The sequence below is a fragment of the Pyxicephalus adspersus genome, chromosome Z (assembly GCF_032062135.1).
Source record: "Pyxicephalus adspersus chromosome Z, UCB_Pads_2.0, whole genome shotgun sequence".
In the NCBI taxonomy this organism is placed as follows: domain Eukaryota; kingdom Metazoa; phylum Chordata; class Amphibia; order Anura; family Pyxicephalidae; genus Pyxicephalus; species Pyxicephalus adspersus.
In genome coordinates this window covers 79,395,955-79,411,596 of record NC_092871.1, presented here as the reverse complement: position 1 = coordinate 79,411,596, position 15,642 = coordinate 79,395,955, and the positions used below count along the sequence as shown (strand labels likewise).

The 15,642-nt window shown below is 35.7% G+C and overlaps 1 protein-coding gene across 4 annotated transcripts in view; it reads left to right on the top strand.

The window, feature by feature from the left end:
* LOC140344126 (uncharacterized) overlaps positions 1–15,642 on the top strand; it is a 65,131-nt gene that overhangs the window by 19,413 nt on the left and 30,076 nt on the right. For 3 of the 4 annotated variants that reach the window (XM_072431068.1, XM_072431069.1, XM_072431070.1), the window contains 4 exons: positions 428–581; positions 4,898–5,012; positions 6,928–7,045; positions 8,753–8,878. In XM_072431068.1, coding sequence (XP_072287169.1) covers positions 428–581; positions 4,898–5,012; positions 6,928–7,045; positions 8,753–8,878 — 513 coding nt within the window. Of the gene's footprint in view, positions 1–427; positions 582–4,897; positions 5,013–6,927; positions 7,046–8,752; positions 8,879–10,631; positions 10,780–15,642 lie in introns of those variants that run through there. The other variant, XM_072431071.1, reaches the window with a different exon arrangement.

Below are 15,642 nucleotides of genomic sequence, written 5' to 3'. Positions count from 1 at the left end.
TACACATAGTTTGTGGGTTGAGCTACTGAATATATGTATGCATGTACATGCAAGTGAGTGTATAAATCTTTTAATTTTAGTAACAGTGGCATTCCGTATTTTTCTGTATTTGTTGCATCAATCTTTTTCTCCATGTATTTTGTACTTCTGGCATAATGTTTTCAATTTTTCGCAATTATACTTTGCTAAATGGATGTGGTTGTGAGATTGAAATGTCCACTGACTGGAAGACACAAAATTGTGTATAAAAGTGTGTGTATGTAATTTAATAATGATAATAAATATATATATATATATATATATATATATATATATATATATATATTTTTTTTTTTTTTTTTTTTTTTTTTTTTTACAAACATTTTATTAATGTCCGGTGTTTTTCTCCACGCTAATCAGATTATTTTCCTTTTCTTTTTCTGCACAGACAAAAGTGAAGTCTGAAACTGAATCCAGTTTTTCTGGGGCACCATTGTGCATCACTGCTGACATGAACACACTACAGGAAAATATCAAGCAGAAGATCTTGTCTCTTCTAGAGAAAGCACATGCCGCTGATTGCAGATCCTCTCACCTCCAAGGTATGTGACAGATTGTTGGATTATTGTTCCTTTACGAGTGTCCTCACAAAGAGTGAAGATTTTACAATTTATTCAAAAGTTTCAAAAACCTCTAAACAAGAACATATAATCATATATTCTATTTTTTATCTAAGAGTACTATCTCTAATCCTTTATATTTTATCTATGTCTTCTTTCATGCAGAGTCCTGCCCCTCACCTTTCTTTTTACTTTGTGCATCGTCCACATTATCATCCTTTGCTCTCATTGAAGTACACATACTCTGTAGTAATTGCATACCCATGAAAAGAAGGTTGTGGCTGCTTCTATTTACACCACATTTTTTATAAATTTGGAGCACAAATGTTTACAATCAGAGCAAACCGCTATGTAGCCATGGCAAATACAGACCTAGTCAAAGCAGTCATGCACATGGTTGGGACAGGTACATATACAGTCTGGGCAGTAAACACATATTTAGTGCGCACACACACCCCCTTGGTCACAGGACATAGACAGAAAACAGACCTACAACACTGTCAATGGCATAATACCACTTATAATTATGTAAGCATTCTTGGTGGCACTAGATCCTTTCATGATGGATTTTCTATTTATACTCTTAACATTGCCCTGACATTCCTATTGCATGTAAAGCAATAATATACACATGTGAGGGTTCGCTGTTGTATTTCTGTGAGGTGCTAAATTTATTCTAGTGAATTTTGGTAGTTTGACACAAAAGTGCAGTGCGCTTGGGAATATACAATAGATAACATTGGCTCCCCACCCCCCGTCACACCTCCAGCAGTAATTGCTTGAATACATAGTTCGATAATAAAACATGGGGACATAAGTCCTTGTAAAATGGAGTCCGTTAGTACAGTTTACACAGTGTACGAACTATATGCAAAGGAGTACCAGAAGACCGTGTCACCTAATATACACAACTTTATGGGGTTATGTACATGTAGCTTCAAAAATTTGGAGAGAGACAATGTAATGTAAATATTATCATGACAATGTAACTGTGACTATTATCATGCTTATATGGCTATCTATGATGATTCATATTACTGGAGGTTATATATTGCAGTCTAGATTTACATATTAACATATTTATCTCTGTACATGAGTAAATATATATGTTTTGTGTAAACATATACACAAAATATTTTGTTTCTGTTTGGGCCTTTATATTGCTAGATTGCCAGTTTTAGTTTTAACTTACCTTCTGTCTGCAGTCCTAAAACTTGCACAGCTTGACTACAAAGTGCGCACAATTTAATTTCCAACTGGGCATATCCTAAAAATTTTCAGAAACTCCCTAAGACCTGAAAGCTATTTCAAGGGTTGAGAACGTCTGCCAACATTATATACTAGAGCAAAAGATACTTGGTTAAAATACATATTTTTGCACAGCCAGGAAGACCACTTTACTGTTTCCTGGATCATCTGCTCCTTGGACATGATGATGGTGCTGTTATAAGGCCTGATTTATAAATGCTCTCTAAGGCTGAAGAGACTACACTATCTTGGGTGAACCTGGGTGATCCAGCAAACCTGGAATAATTTTTTCAAAATCATTTGCCAAATAATTTTAGGAAATCCATTCCATGTTTGCTGGATAACCCAGGTTTATCTATGATGGTCTATCTTCTCCAGCCTTGAGAGACAATAATAATCAATTTTATGAGCATGAAACAATAGCAATCTAGTGGCTGAAAAATGCAGAGAATATATTTGCCTGTTTCTTTCTGTAACATATGTAAAAAATCTAAAAAAACATGTATGCTACAACAAGGGAGTAATGTCTTATCCTAGATAGGCAGCTCCACATTGGATTAGGTGAACATTTCTCTTGCCCTGTATAACATCTATCATTTGGGAGCTATCCCCAGAGATGGGATCACTATTGTAGGATAACTCTTTATCCTACAATATTGAAAAGAATATTGTAGGGGCAAAGTAAAACTGAATAGGAATTGGGATGACAATTTGAGTAAATGGAAGCTACCCTGGAGAAATCTTGGTAGATGTGAGTGGAATAGTTTAATGGCTGAATAGGGCATTCTCTGATAAGTGCTAGACAAGGGAGCAAGGCTTGCAAAATACTTGCAGATGAGTTGACAAATTGTCTGACCCTTGAGGAATTCTTTAAATATACATTGCATGTGTAAAATAAACTACTTCATGCTGGAATAAAACTTGCACCTTTGTGACCTGATAAGCGATGCTATGCCACAGGATATTAAAGCAGATCTAAACTCAATGTAATCGCTAGTAAGGTGAAAAACATTAATGTAATTTTCCGTCTTTATAATTGGATAATACCAGGTGATTCTGTAGTTAAAGGTCCATTTTCAGGCATTTTATGGCGTGACAATGCTCGGTCCCTGTTTTCCAGCTGCATCCTATACATGGGCTTCCAGATGCAAACTGTTTTTTGCTATTTTTGCCAAAAAAACAATCCTGAGCAATGGTGTACAGCAACAACTGGTGCTTGCACATAGACGAGATATGGCTGAAAAACTGCTAAAGGCAATTAGCATCGCTTGTAAAAAAAAAAAAAAAAAAAAAAAAAAAATTGTGTTGACTAGTTTAATGTCTTCTATGTAGGGTTTAGATGTATTTAGTCTAATGCAATCTTCTGGGCATCATCAACATAGGAAGCATCATGGACTTGGCATGCAGATAATTCCAGAAATGTCTTGAATCTTTGAGGTTTCACTCACAGCTAATCATAAGAACAGCATGTCTTTGGAATTAGTTCTCATTGTAAAATACAAGCAAAGTACAAATGCACTCTAGTGATGAACAATCTATATTTATTGTCCATTGTGGTTGTTCTTTAATCTTTCATTTCTTGAGACTGTTTGTGTACATCTATATCTTTGTAAAAAAAATGTATTTACACAATTTTAAATAGAGTAGAAAATGATTCCACAGATAAACCTGTATGATCTTTAAGTCTGTCTTGGCTGTGTTCGTGGAATGCTAGAATGAATGCTGGAGCCTTTAGTCAGACCTCGTACTATAAACACATGCACTCAGCCTCCCCTCCCGGGTGCGAGGTTAACATATCCTTTGAACACGCTTCCTTATGAGGAGAAGAATTCCTTTACAATGCCTTACTCAGAATAATCCTCCAGAAAACTGGATGACCCAGTAAGGATTGAGGAACAAGGCTGCTGTAATCTGTAAAAATCACCTTCCTCCTACCATCACCTCCTCTCCCTATTTGATTGTCATGGTTACTATGTGGGAAACTGCACATCAATGAAAGCCTAACTGTGTTTGCTGGTTAATTTGCAAGTTACAGATTTTACCTTTGTAAAAGAAACTATTGCAGTTAGGTTAATTTACTATGGGGTTACTGCTATTGGGTGCCTAACTTCAATTGGTAGATGCTTGGAAGCAGCTACAAGCATTTTCTGGGTTTTAGCAATGGCTCCAAAGCCAATACACAAGCATTGTTTAAAGCTTTTTTAAAGTTTTGTCTTGCACAAGAAATGTATAAGTATAAAAATGGAAACCTTATTTGTCATCCCAAATATTTCTAAAATACTTTTCAACCTCTTAAAAAGCAATGGTAAGCAAGGAACCTGCGTAGGTGGTTCAGCAGGTGACCTGCTTGGAGCATTTCACTGCAGTTACAAAACTGCTGCTGCAGCTACACCAAAAAATGGAACTTTCAGTTACTCTCATTTGTTTCAGTGTTAACCTTCGTCTTGGTGGTGCTTTCACATTTACAAAGTGGTGAGCTCCTCTGGTGCCACGTCCGTGGACTGTATGGGCCTGTTTTTATTAATGCTTTCCAATACTGAAGAAGATAGACTATCAACTTAAAAAACTTGTGGCATTAAGCAAATCTAGAATGGATATATTAAAAATTATTTATTATTAGCTGGCAATGTTTTCAGTACTGAACAAGATGCATTCCAAGTCTGCTGGATCACCCAGGTTCCCCAATCTTCTGGCATGCAGGGCTAAATGAGACCCTATGTCTCAACATAGCATAATGACTATAGCCCTTTGGTTCTGAATCTATGGTAGGGGAAAGTGGGTTGTGGTAGATCAGGCTTAGAAGGAAGAAAGTGCATTCATAACTTAATTTACTCACCTAGAAATAATACACAGTACAGGAGGTCAGACTTCACTGGCCTAGGGGAAGAGCTAAGCTTGGTGACAAGGAGGATAGTAAATTTTGTTCCATTCAGTTTGCAACACAAAATGAAATAGAGTGCATATGCCAATAGTTTTCTCACTTGCAATAATATTTAATTTATTATTTGCTGTGTTAATATTTTGACTTTCCATTCTTCTTTTTTTCATAGCTGAAGCTGAACTTCTTTTCAAAGAGAGCATAGAACTCAGGAATGAATGCAAATCTCTGTCAAAAGAGGCAGCTGAACTGCTATCAATAGTCACACAGCAGGAAGTTCTGCACAGGTATGGAAAGTACGTGTGTGTGTGTGTGTGTGTGTGTGTGTGTGTGTGTATTCCTCTAGGTCATGTTTTACTGATCTCGTGATGGTTTAAACCTAAAACCAAATAACTGGGCTTGGCATTGTTTTTCCTTAATAGTTAAAGGTTACCAAAAGAAAAGAAAAATAGTCTTCCTCGTGTAACTAGTTAACATAAAACATTTATAGCACACTTTTCTAGTTGCTTGCTATGGGCATCTCTTTTATACCATAGTAGGAAGTTTTCTTTTTTTTTTTAATGATGCAATGGAATGCCATAATAACACAAAAGTATTTCGTTTTTCTCGGCTTTTGGTAAACTGCCTTTTCATCAAACTTTTTTTTCAGCAAAAGCTGTTTTTTATTGGTTAGCTAACATTTTATTCAATTTCAAAAATCCTTTCAAATAAAGCTATCATCACTCATATCGTACTTACCTGGAAGCCCTAAAATCGTGAGGCTTGAAACACTTTGCTACACAAACAGCTTTTTTGAAATACATTGAAAATACATTGTAAGCCAGTCATAAGACCATGTGAACATGTGGAGCGAGCAGAAGTTAGACTAGTGAGATCTCATTTTTCAGTAAAGCCTAAACATAAAATTGGAATCGTTTTTTTTTAGAACGTATCTTGTACCTTTTATAGTTGATAAACTGATTAAAAAAATGAATATAATAATATAAAAGCTGTTTAAAATTACCTAATTCAACCAACGGATTGCTTTGCAATGGGGAGCAGTTCTTTTTTTTTTTTCTTAAGATTACAAAGAAAATAAAGTTGAAAAAGACTGAGGGATGAAAACCTCTGAAAAGAAAAGCTGAACAAGGAAGACACAGCAGTGCATCCCCATTTAAAAAAAAAAATAATATTTGCATGTGCATGTACAGTTTTCTGTTTTGAAAAGTCCTGCAAGGGATGTCCACCTAATGCAGCTTCCTGCAATGGGGTCACAACAATGTTGCACTTTTGTTGAATTCGGAGCAGGGTTGCATTTGTAATGTAGGGTGTACATGTTGGAACTACAATGGGATGTCAAAAAAAGGTTGCAGGGGTATGGCTATCGGCATTGCCACTGCTAATTCACAAGCCTGTGGAATGTCAATCAGCAACTGGACACACCTAGTCCTGCCCACTGCTTTTCATATTGATAGGACTGCTTCTGTTGCCTAAATAATCCCATTGTGATGGTAGGAAGGGCATGGTGGACACAAAGGGGATGTGGCTTCGTGTAGAAAGCAGAATTATGATATATGATGTGTGCATCATATATTAACTGGGTTTGGGAATTATTTAGACTATCTTACAAGCGCCATATATGTACATATATTTTGCATCCTGCTTTTTTGACGTATGGTGACTATTAATGTGCATTACTAGTTGCTGCTTCAGTGTATCTCCATAGCAGGAGATTTTGCTGTGTTTAACTTAGAACAGTTCTGGCTGCATTTAGAGAATGCCACAAATGTTTGTTTTGATTCCTGTTTCTTTGTAAATATCATAAACCATCTGGAGTGAGTGTTTAATAGGCTGTTAGTGGTAAATTAAACACAGATGTAACTTGGACAGGGCCCCTTCACTTTTATACAAGAGAAGTTTCCAGTATTCTTAGATATGGAAATGTGCAGTTTTGACTGTTCTCAGGCTTAAAGTATCGCTTTATATTAGGAACCTTAAGTTACTGTGTGTCTTTGTATGTGGCATTCTACATAAGGAGCAATTAATAAAGGTAACACACACACAAAAGTCAAGATTTTTTTTTTTTTTTTTTTACAAAATGTAGCATGTAATTTTAGCTAAATCCAATGAGATTTGAAAATTATTACAGACATGGTTATCTGTGGGTAGTGCTTTTGTGAATTGTGACTACTACTTGTAATTTATTCATTTCTCCTCTATCAGGCACCAAAAAAGGCAAAGCCAGCAAGACCCAGAAGCTGAGGGTAGTACAAGTAACAGTATACCGAGAGATAAGAAAACACTAAGTTTTGTTAGTAAACGTACCTCCAAGAAGAAAAAGGTAATTCAGAGGCATGACGCGCTTTTTTTTTATTTGTTGTGATTTTATTCCTATATTAGGTGGGGTTAACACCTGTGTAAAAAGATGGCCAGGTATTCCTTTATGTGCTCCTTAAAGACATAAAGAATATTGTCTCATGTCTTTAGTGAATTTCCCTTAAATTTTGGTGCACATCAAATCACTAAAAAATTGACTTTGAAAGCCCAGCTAAACCCAAAATTGAATCCTCAAAGCAATCATGCTGATTAATGTAAATTATAAGTATTACCTTGAAACTGAACTTTACATATTCTAAATTCCATGGTGTAGCTGAACCTGCCTACAGCAGTTCATCTATTTGCTCAGTCAGGCCCTCTGCCACATGTTTGGTCTTTGATTACTTTTTATTTTTCTGTACTTTTTTTTTTTTAAATCTCTTTAAAAAAAATAATACATTTCCTGTATATAATGTTCACTTTTCCTGTCCCCTATCCGTGTGCCTGCATTATCAGCCTGTCACATGGGCTTCCAATAGAGACTAATATTGACCACTGTTGTCACCATCAGGAAACCTCAGAGAAACTCCATGCAGCCATCCCTGGAGTATATGTAGTCACTACAAAGAGGAAATTAGTTGCACTTAATGCATCAAATAGTGAAAAAAAGAATGAATGATTTTATTAAAGTAAACATAATTTTTGATACACAGCACAAACTAAATATTTATGGTTTAAGCCTACTAAACTTTAGGGCTTTGGGTGTGCTAAATTATCTTTGGAAGTAGAAAAGAGTTTCTTGATTAAAAATGCATGGCAACAAAAACGTTGTTTGCTGCTATTTAATAATTCCTATTTTTGTTCTAGTAAAAATGAAAAGTATACATTGGAAGGTAATAAACCATGGCAAAATTAAATTTGCAAAAAAATGGACTGTGTGAAATCTGACTTGGTCATTTTCTAGCTCTAGTGCATTGGTCCCACAGCTGTGAAGGACAATAGATACTCCTTCATTCAATGATGTGTGTCAGACAACCCTTTTATGCCTAGTACACATTTTTTATGGTGTACATGTGGGATGTATAACTAAATATCAATCAAAATTAAAAAATTGTGAGTAGGAAGAATTGAACAAATTGGATTGGGCGCTCCCATCTGTCCTCCCATTACCTCCCCAATGACAGGAAGAGCAGCATATCATAGGTGTGTGTGTGTGTGTGTGTGTGTGTGTGTGTGCGCGCGTCATGTTTTCACACCTCAAATCTATCGATTACTGATCACTTAAGGCCAAATGGGCAGCAGATCTGCATGTATGTACTAGGCCTCTTGGAAAGTTCTGGAAAAATCTGTTCTGGTAGACTAGTTTGCTAAGACTTAACGCATGCAATGTGTGCTGAGAAGAGCCAAGACCTCTACAAGACTGAATTAACTCCCTATAATTTTATATATTCAATTTCAGTGGCACAGCCTTTGAGTCAGTTTATTGGTGTGCCTTGTGTAGTAAGACCATAGAATATAAATATCTGATCATGCAAGAAGACTTTTTTGGGTTGCTCTGCTACAACAGTAAAACGTCTAAAGATCAATTCAGGGACAGGGGGCATGTACACATAGAAGTAATGTCAATAAAGATGTTCATTTTTATGCTTGTATGATTGGCATTTTCTAAACTGACTTGACAGATGTTTAATATCCATCAACCTATACCAGCTTGTTTCTTTGTTATACATAGGAAGAAAGTCAGCTTCAAGTACTGAGCAAAAAGTATGATTTCTTAAGACAAGAGGCACCTGAGATCATGCGGGAGCTACATGTCCTACAGCAGGACTTAAAAAACGTCCCTTCACATCACAACAAGGTAAGTGGTGGGGGTAAGTGTTAAGGGTACTATAAGTAACATGTGTCAAGTCTTAGCGTTCTATTGTGTTTATGGTGGTCTAAATTGTTGATGGTTTAGTCCATTTTTTGTGTCTTGAAACAAATAAACTTTGCTGTAAAGTCAGCCAAGACAACCAAGTCCCTATTTACCAGTGATGCCCAATCTTCATATTTCTATTTGTATTGTATTAAACTTTTTTATATTTAGGTATATGACAGGCTTTTCTACACAGCAGTTTAAACTTTAATTTTGCATTAAATGATTAGTATTTGTTATTTTTTGTGATGATTACTATTTAGTATTTTTTTAAGCTGGTTTTGTGTTGCTAAAACTCACTTAAAGCAGGTCAGAAGGAAGTAAACGGCCGGTCAAATGCACATTTCATTGAATTTCCAATAATTTCAGAAGTATCTTAAATTGATGTTAAACTGATGCCTTGAGACAAAACTCAAACACATGCCTTGTGCCAAGTTTGTTTTTTTGCTGTACCCCAGGCCGAGTATCTGTCCTTTACGCAGATGCATTTATAATGCACATTGCATATATGTAGTTATTAGTGAATATTGCAGTGAATTTTGCATATTTGTACTGCAAATAGTTTCTAATTTACACACACCACCTGGTGGTCTTTCACTGAACAAACTATTTTCAGCTGATCTCTCTGCAACTTTCTATTGCTGCTGCTGGGTTACAAGAAACTGCTCAAAACTCTGTATTTTATATGTTGTTAGTGTGTGTGTATATAAATATATTTAGGATATATATATCGTTTAAGATCCTCCAGTCTTTGTTGACCCAGTATTATCCTGTGTTTGTAAAATGTAAAACCTTGCCTGATCACACTGATCAACATTTTACTCGAGAATCATTTGGGAAAAAATATATATATTTTATTCGGTTTGATGTTTTTGCCTGGTTGAACATATAAATGATTTACAATTACGGTGTATGGCTAGCGTTATCCCAACTCTGCCTCCACAAGTTTGAAAGGGGGACCAGTCAGCATCTTTACATGAACAATAGTATATCATAATAGGTTAGAAGCAGTTTGCACTTTTTGCAGATCTTGGCCATGGCAATGATACCAGAAGGGTGTTTGGCTATTGTATGAAATGAAAATAAAACAATAGAAGCATAAAATAACTGTGATATAAAAAGGATAAGGAACACGTATAAATTTAACAAATATAATTTTTTTTGGCGTTATCAAATCCTTTATAGTCAGGTCTATTAAGAAAGTGAGGGTCCTCCTTAATTGTTTTATATTCATTTAGTCTGGCTAAGTTGTCAGGGTTTTTTTTTTTTTTTTTTTTAGTGAACAAGTTTAATTTGCCCATAACAAACAGATACACAGTATTTATGTATTCAATATTGGAAATGGAATTGAGTTATCTGTAACCTGAATAAAGTTTTTTTTTTATTTTTTTTTTTAAATACCTAAAAAATGTCAAGTGCAATGTAACCATGAGATGGTCCTGCTGTGTGTGTATTAAACATTTCCATTGACTGCAAGTCAGAGTGTGACAGATTACGATACGCTACATCTGCAAAAATGCAATACAAAATGATCAGGTTGTATTCTGTTCTGTATGATTTATTTAGAGTTCATCCACTGTTATGAAAACTTTTAAAACACTTTTTAAATTTAAACTGCAAATCCTAAATAACTAATGAACACAAGTCCAAGTTGTGTTTTATGGTGTATCAGTATTTATATTTTCTATTCCTTTAGGTACAGTGTTGACCAGTGTTTTGATTGCCATATTGAAATATTACAAAATTGATGAAAATTTCCATTCACTGGAACTAAGTGATCACAATTTTTGAATGGAACGTATTCTACCCAATTTATCCCTATGGCGGGCACTATTGCTGCAAAAATGGAGATCAGGGTGTTTAAAATAAAATAGCTCTACCATCTGACCTATGGTGTTCAATTTATTTATTTATTTTTTGTCCAAACTCATCAGTACATTTTATTTTCAGTATCAGCAGAGGGCGCCTCAGAGAAATGTTTCTGCCCTTAGAATCTGTTCAGTACGGGTGTGGTTTTTGTTCTTTAGGTATGAAACCCAATAAGTCTCTTGTATATTTTTTTTTTTTCTAGGACACTTATCTAAAATGACCGTATTTAAAGGTTTGGCTGTTGCCACAGTTATTTTCAGCATAGACATATGTCAAAATAATGGAGGTCCAACAAATGTCCCTGACATCTAACTTATACCTTAGCGCAAATTCACAACAGATGTGATTTCAGGCAGGAAGGTTTGCTTTGTAATGCTAGTAAATTCTATGGTAATTTAGAAATTAACCCCCTACCTTTGAAATTATGTTGCAATGTGTTTTAAAAATGCTTACCCATTGCTTTTGGTTACGAAACGTTCAATTTTCCACTGTCAAATAAATGAAGTCCCTTAAAATCTCAGTATCTGAAAACATATCTGAAGTATATGTAAACTTACCCTTCACCACTAAAAAAATAAAAAATACTTTGCCTTAGCATGAAATCGTATACTCCAGACTTTTTAAAAGTGTGAATTCTCTGGGGTTACTTTGAATTTTTCAATATATCTGGAAGGCACAGTGACGTCACTTGTGCCACTCTGAAAATGTCCAACACTTGGGGACAGGTAAGTATGTGTTTTGTTTTGTATTGTTTTTTTTGTTTTTTTTTTTGATTATGCATAGTTTGCTCTTCATTTGGGTTGTGCCTTCTGTTTTGACGTGGTTAGCTCAACATCTAACTGCAACTGTTACTTAAGGGGTCTTTCATACATTTTTTCACCAAGGATTCACATTGTTTAATAAGTCTTTTTTCATTATTAAACCGTTCTTATATAGTGCCAACATATTACACAGCGCTGTACATTTAATAAAGTGGTTGCAAATGACAGACCGATACAAAAAGCAGCCCATCCATTCAGAGAGAGGGCATGTTGTGTTTAATTATATCATAGTCTTAGGGCTTGTTCACATGGGGAGGTAAATATATGTTTTCTACCCTTTAGAAAATGTGAAGAAGCTACTAATCTTTGTCATTTTCCTTGAAACAAATGAGAGAAGTCATTTAGCAGATGGGGAAGTCGCATGCAGTTTTTCAGCGTTGCTGAGACACTATATGCACCCATCTCATGGGTGGGTTCATAGACTTAAATAGAAATGTTTTTTCGAATGCCTGCCAGGTGATTTTTTAATCCTTTTCCAAGTGTTTTGGAAGGAAAAAAAAGTGCAAACAAATTGTATTCATGCTTCCTGCTGTCTACTTTCATACTCCTTTAGTTCCTGTCCAAGACAGGAATAACACTCCTAAATCACCCTTTATTTTTTGAGAAATCCCAGAAAACACCTGTCTTGACTTCCTGTAATTTCTGAAAACTTAGTAGTTGAAATTAGCCTCCTTATAAGCAGCTCTGAAGTCCATGTAAACCATTTCTATATTGTGCTCAATAGGAATTTTGCAAGATTTTCACCTAAAAGAAACAACAACACAAAACGTAGTCAGAATAATGTTTTTTAGACTGTAAATCTCTAATAGCTTAATAATAAAAACAGCTTTGCAATTTAATAGGTATAGCATAAATAGACCTGTCTGTGTAGTGTGACAGATCTACGGTTAAAGTATAATCATTTAATTGGGATATGAACTGCAATAAAGCAATTATAAATGAATAGTTTACAAATTGGCGATCCAGTGCATTTTTAGTGTGTCTTGTGACATTATATGCTTTTCCCATCATCAGCACTCCCTCTCCTTGTGTAGACAGGTTTGTGGCATTTTTGTGAGGTAAGATCACCACAATCTATATTTCATGTTGGAAAAATGCCAGATGTTGAATGCAGTTTTTTTCTGTTATAACAAAGAAAAAAAATAATCAAGCATAAAGGACAAAACGGCCCATGAAAGTAAATCTTACTTACAGGAAGAGTGTAATTACCATTGTGGAGTGTTTACTTCAGCATAATTCTTTAACTTTTAGTTTACCAGTTCAGACATGATTGCAGGATGGACCCTGGGCTCTGGAGATTAGATGCATATGCACCGAGAGTTTGTTGGTGTATGTAATGGGTTTTAGCAAATACTATTTTAGTGAAATCTAAAAATAAACTTTTAACATTGTGGGAATAGCCGCTTCAAATGAACACATACGTGGTAGTCCAATAAATGCTACTGGATGAAAAATGTAATGTTTAATTATGGTTGGCAAACATTGACTTAAATGGTTCTCATCCCTTTTCCAAGGCATCACTAAAGGGACCAAAACTTTATAATATATATTATATTATATATATAATATAGGAGCCCTTTATCTATTGCATGCTATAGGCATACTAGCATGTATACCCTTTACTCTTGTGTGTACTCTTGCGTGTGTACTAAAACTTGTGTGTTTTTTGTTATGGGGGTTTAAGTGCTTCATTTAGCACATAGCTCATCCAAGATGTTTGTTGGAGTATGGCAGCCACAGCCACATATAAATGATTTTGTAAATATATGCCCGTTTATGTTAACAGTGGTACTTGGCACGTTTCACTCTTTTTAGGCTTCCTCAGGGGTAGCGGTGAATCAACGAGAATTTACCTAATTTTGCAAGTGGTTCTAGTAATCTATGTTTCACATAGCACCCATTCATCGTGCAGCACTGTCTAGTGTTCATATACATTAAAGACATCAATTTTATTATTCTGATTAAGAGATTAAAGAAACGGTTTGACACTAAAGACATCATTCAACCCAGGGTAGGGTTGGCTTTTAAAAAAAAAAAAGTCCATTTCGTCTCTGATTGTAGCAGTTTTTTTTATTAAAGTCCTCAACTGCGATTGGGGGTTACAAATTCTCATGCTGCAAATGTAATGCTGTGAATGTCAAAATTGTGTACAGTACCGACATGTTAACTAATTGGGGTCACCATTTTGCCATTCTTAATCGAATATATATGTACATATATCTGTTTTTTCAGGGGTGTTTTGCTTTTGCCCACATAGAATCTCCCACATGAGCATAGAATGATATATATAATACCTATTGATTGGCAATTAACATGATAGTTGATTTTGTGAACGGTGCCATTTGGTAGGAGTAGTGTTTGGTTTTCATGGATCCATTTGCATTGGCCATATTTGAATGTCCCCGTAAGTTTGGATTGATCTCTGGTTAGTGGTTGTGGGATGTAGTGACTTTTTACTAGCGAGTCACGTAGGGAATTTGCTTTACGGTATGTGATGCATGGTTTTTCCCAAACTATGTTATAGATGTTGGGGTCGGTGTTGAGGATGTTCCAATGCTTTCTAACGATTTTGTGCAAATTCTGATGGTGTTCATTGAAGCCGGTAATGATAGGTAACCAAGATTTTTCTTCAGTGTGGGATAATTTCATGATTGGATCATTTCTATTGGGGTGTTGAACTTTTTGGTATGTTTTTTTAGGAGTTTTTTGCTATATCCCCTTGCTATGAGTCTTTCTGTGAGTGCTTTCTATTTTGAAGTCTGCATTGGATGTGCAGTTTCTTCACAGTCTTAGAATCTGACTATACGGTATGCTGTTAATTAAAGATTTGGGATGGGCACTTTGGGAATGGAGAATAGTGTTGCCTGCTGTTTTCTTTTCTATATAGGGATGTTGTGACGTTTAAATCTTCAGATATGTTGACAAATATGTCAAGAAAGCAATTTGGTAAGGATGTTTGTTGTAGATGAATTTTAAATTGAAGTTATTTTCATGAAGTGCTTCTAGCATGTTATTGAGAAGTTCAGGGGGGCCCGTCAAGATTATCAAAATGTTGTCGATTAAAGCTCTGTACAGGCACTAGATTTGCATTCATACATGACCGTCTTGTGAATAAAATCTAGGATCTTTACAGCTGTACCACAAGCTGCCTTTATGGTTCACTGAATGACCCACCACTAAACAGCCGCTATTGTTGGACTATTGTAGTCCTCACAGCAGGTCACCTCCCTCTTTTTATAGAACAAAGATTGGTTGCTTAGCCACTAATGATTTTCTTGAGACAATAGTTCTTGAGCATATATATGACCACATCACACACACGGATACAAGACTTCTCTAAAGCTGCCCCAACTCTCTGGAATGGTCTTCCTCGTTCTATTTGGCTTGCTCCTACTTTCTGCTCATTTAAAGAGCACTCAAAACCCATTTTTTTAAACTTGCCTACTCATCTTTTTCTGCCTTTTGAAACCCCCGCTACTTCCCACCACTACATATCTCCCATCCTATTGTGTGTATATTTCCCCACCTACTAGATTGTAAGCTCTTCAGGACAGGGTCCTCTCCTGTATCACTGTCTGTATTATTCTGTCATTTGCAACCCCTATTTAATGTACAGCGCTGCGTAATATGTTGGCGCTATATAAATCCTGTTTAATAATAATATTTATGGAGCTCTCAAGCTATTGGTAAAGCTTCATGAATTGAGCCCAATTTGTGTGTCTAACCTGAATTTGCTAGTGTGCTCGCATTCCCCTTACTGTGTATGTTAGTGTGCCCTGACTTTGTATATGTCTGTGGAAGCACAGGGTAATAATAAAAGGGGGGGAGTAAGTAGCCACACAGGAGAATGTAATATTGCAAAGGAAAAAGGTGGGAACAACTATAGTGCAAAACGGTGAAAAAATTCTGCATACGCCATAAACGTGAGAGGTTGTACAGAAACAGGAGTTGCTATTCTGCAAAGACAGACTGGGAGAAGGGTAGGGAATGTTGGGAAGAAAGGCAGACAGACTGTTA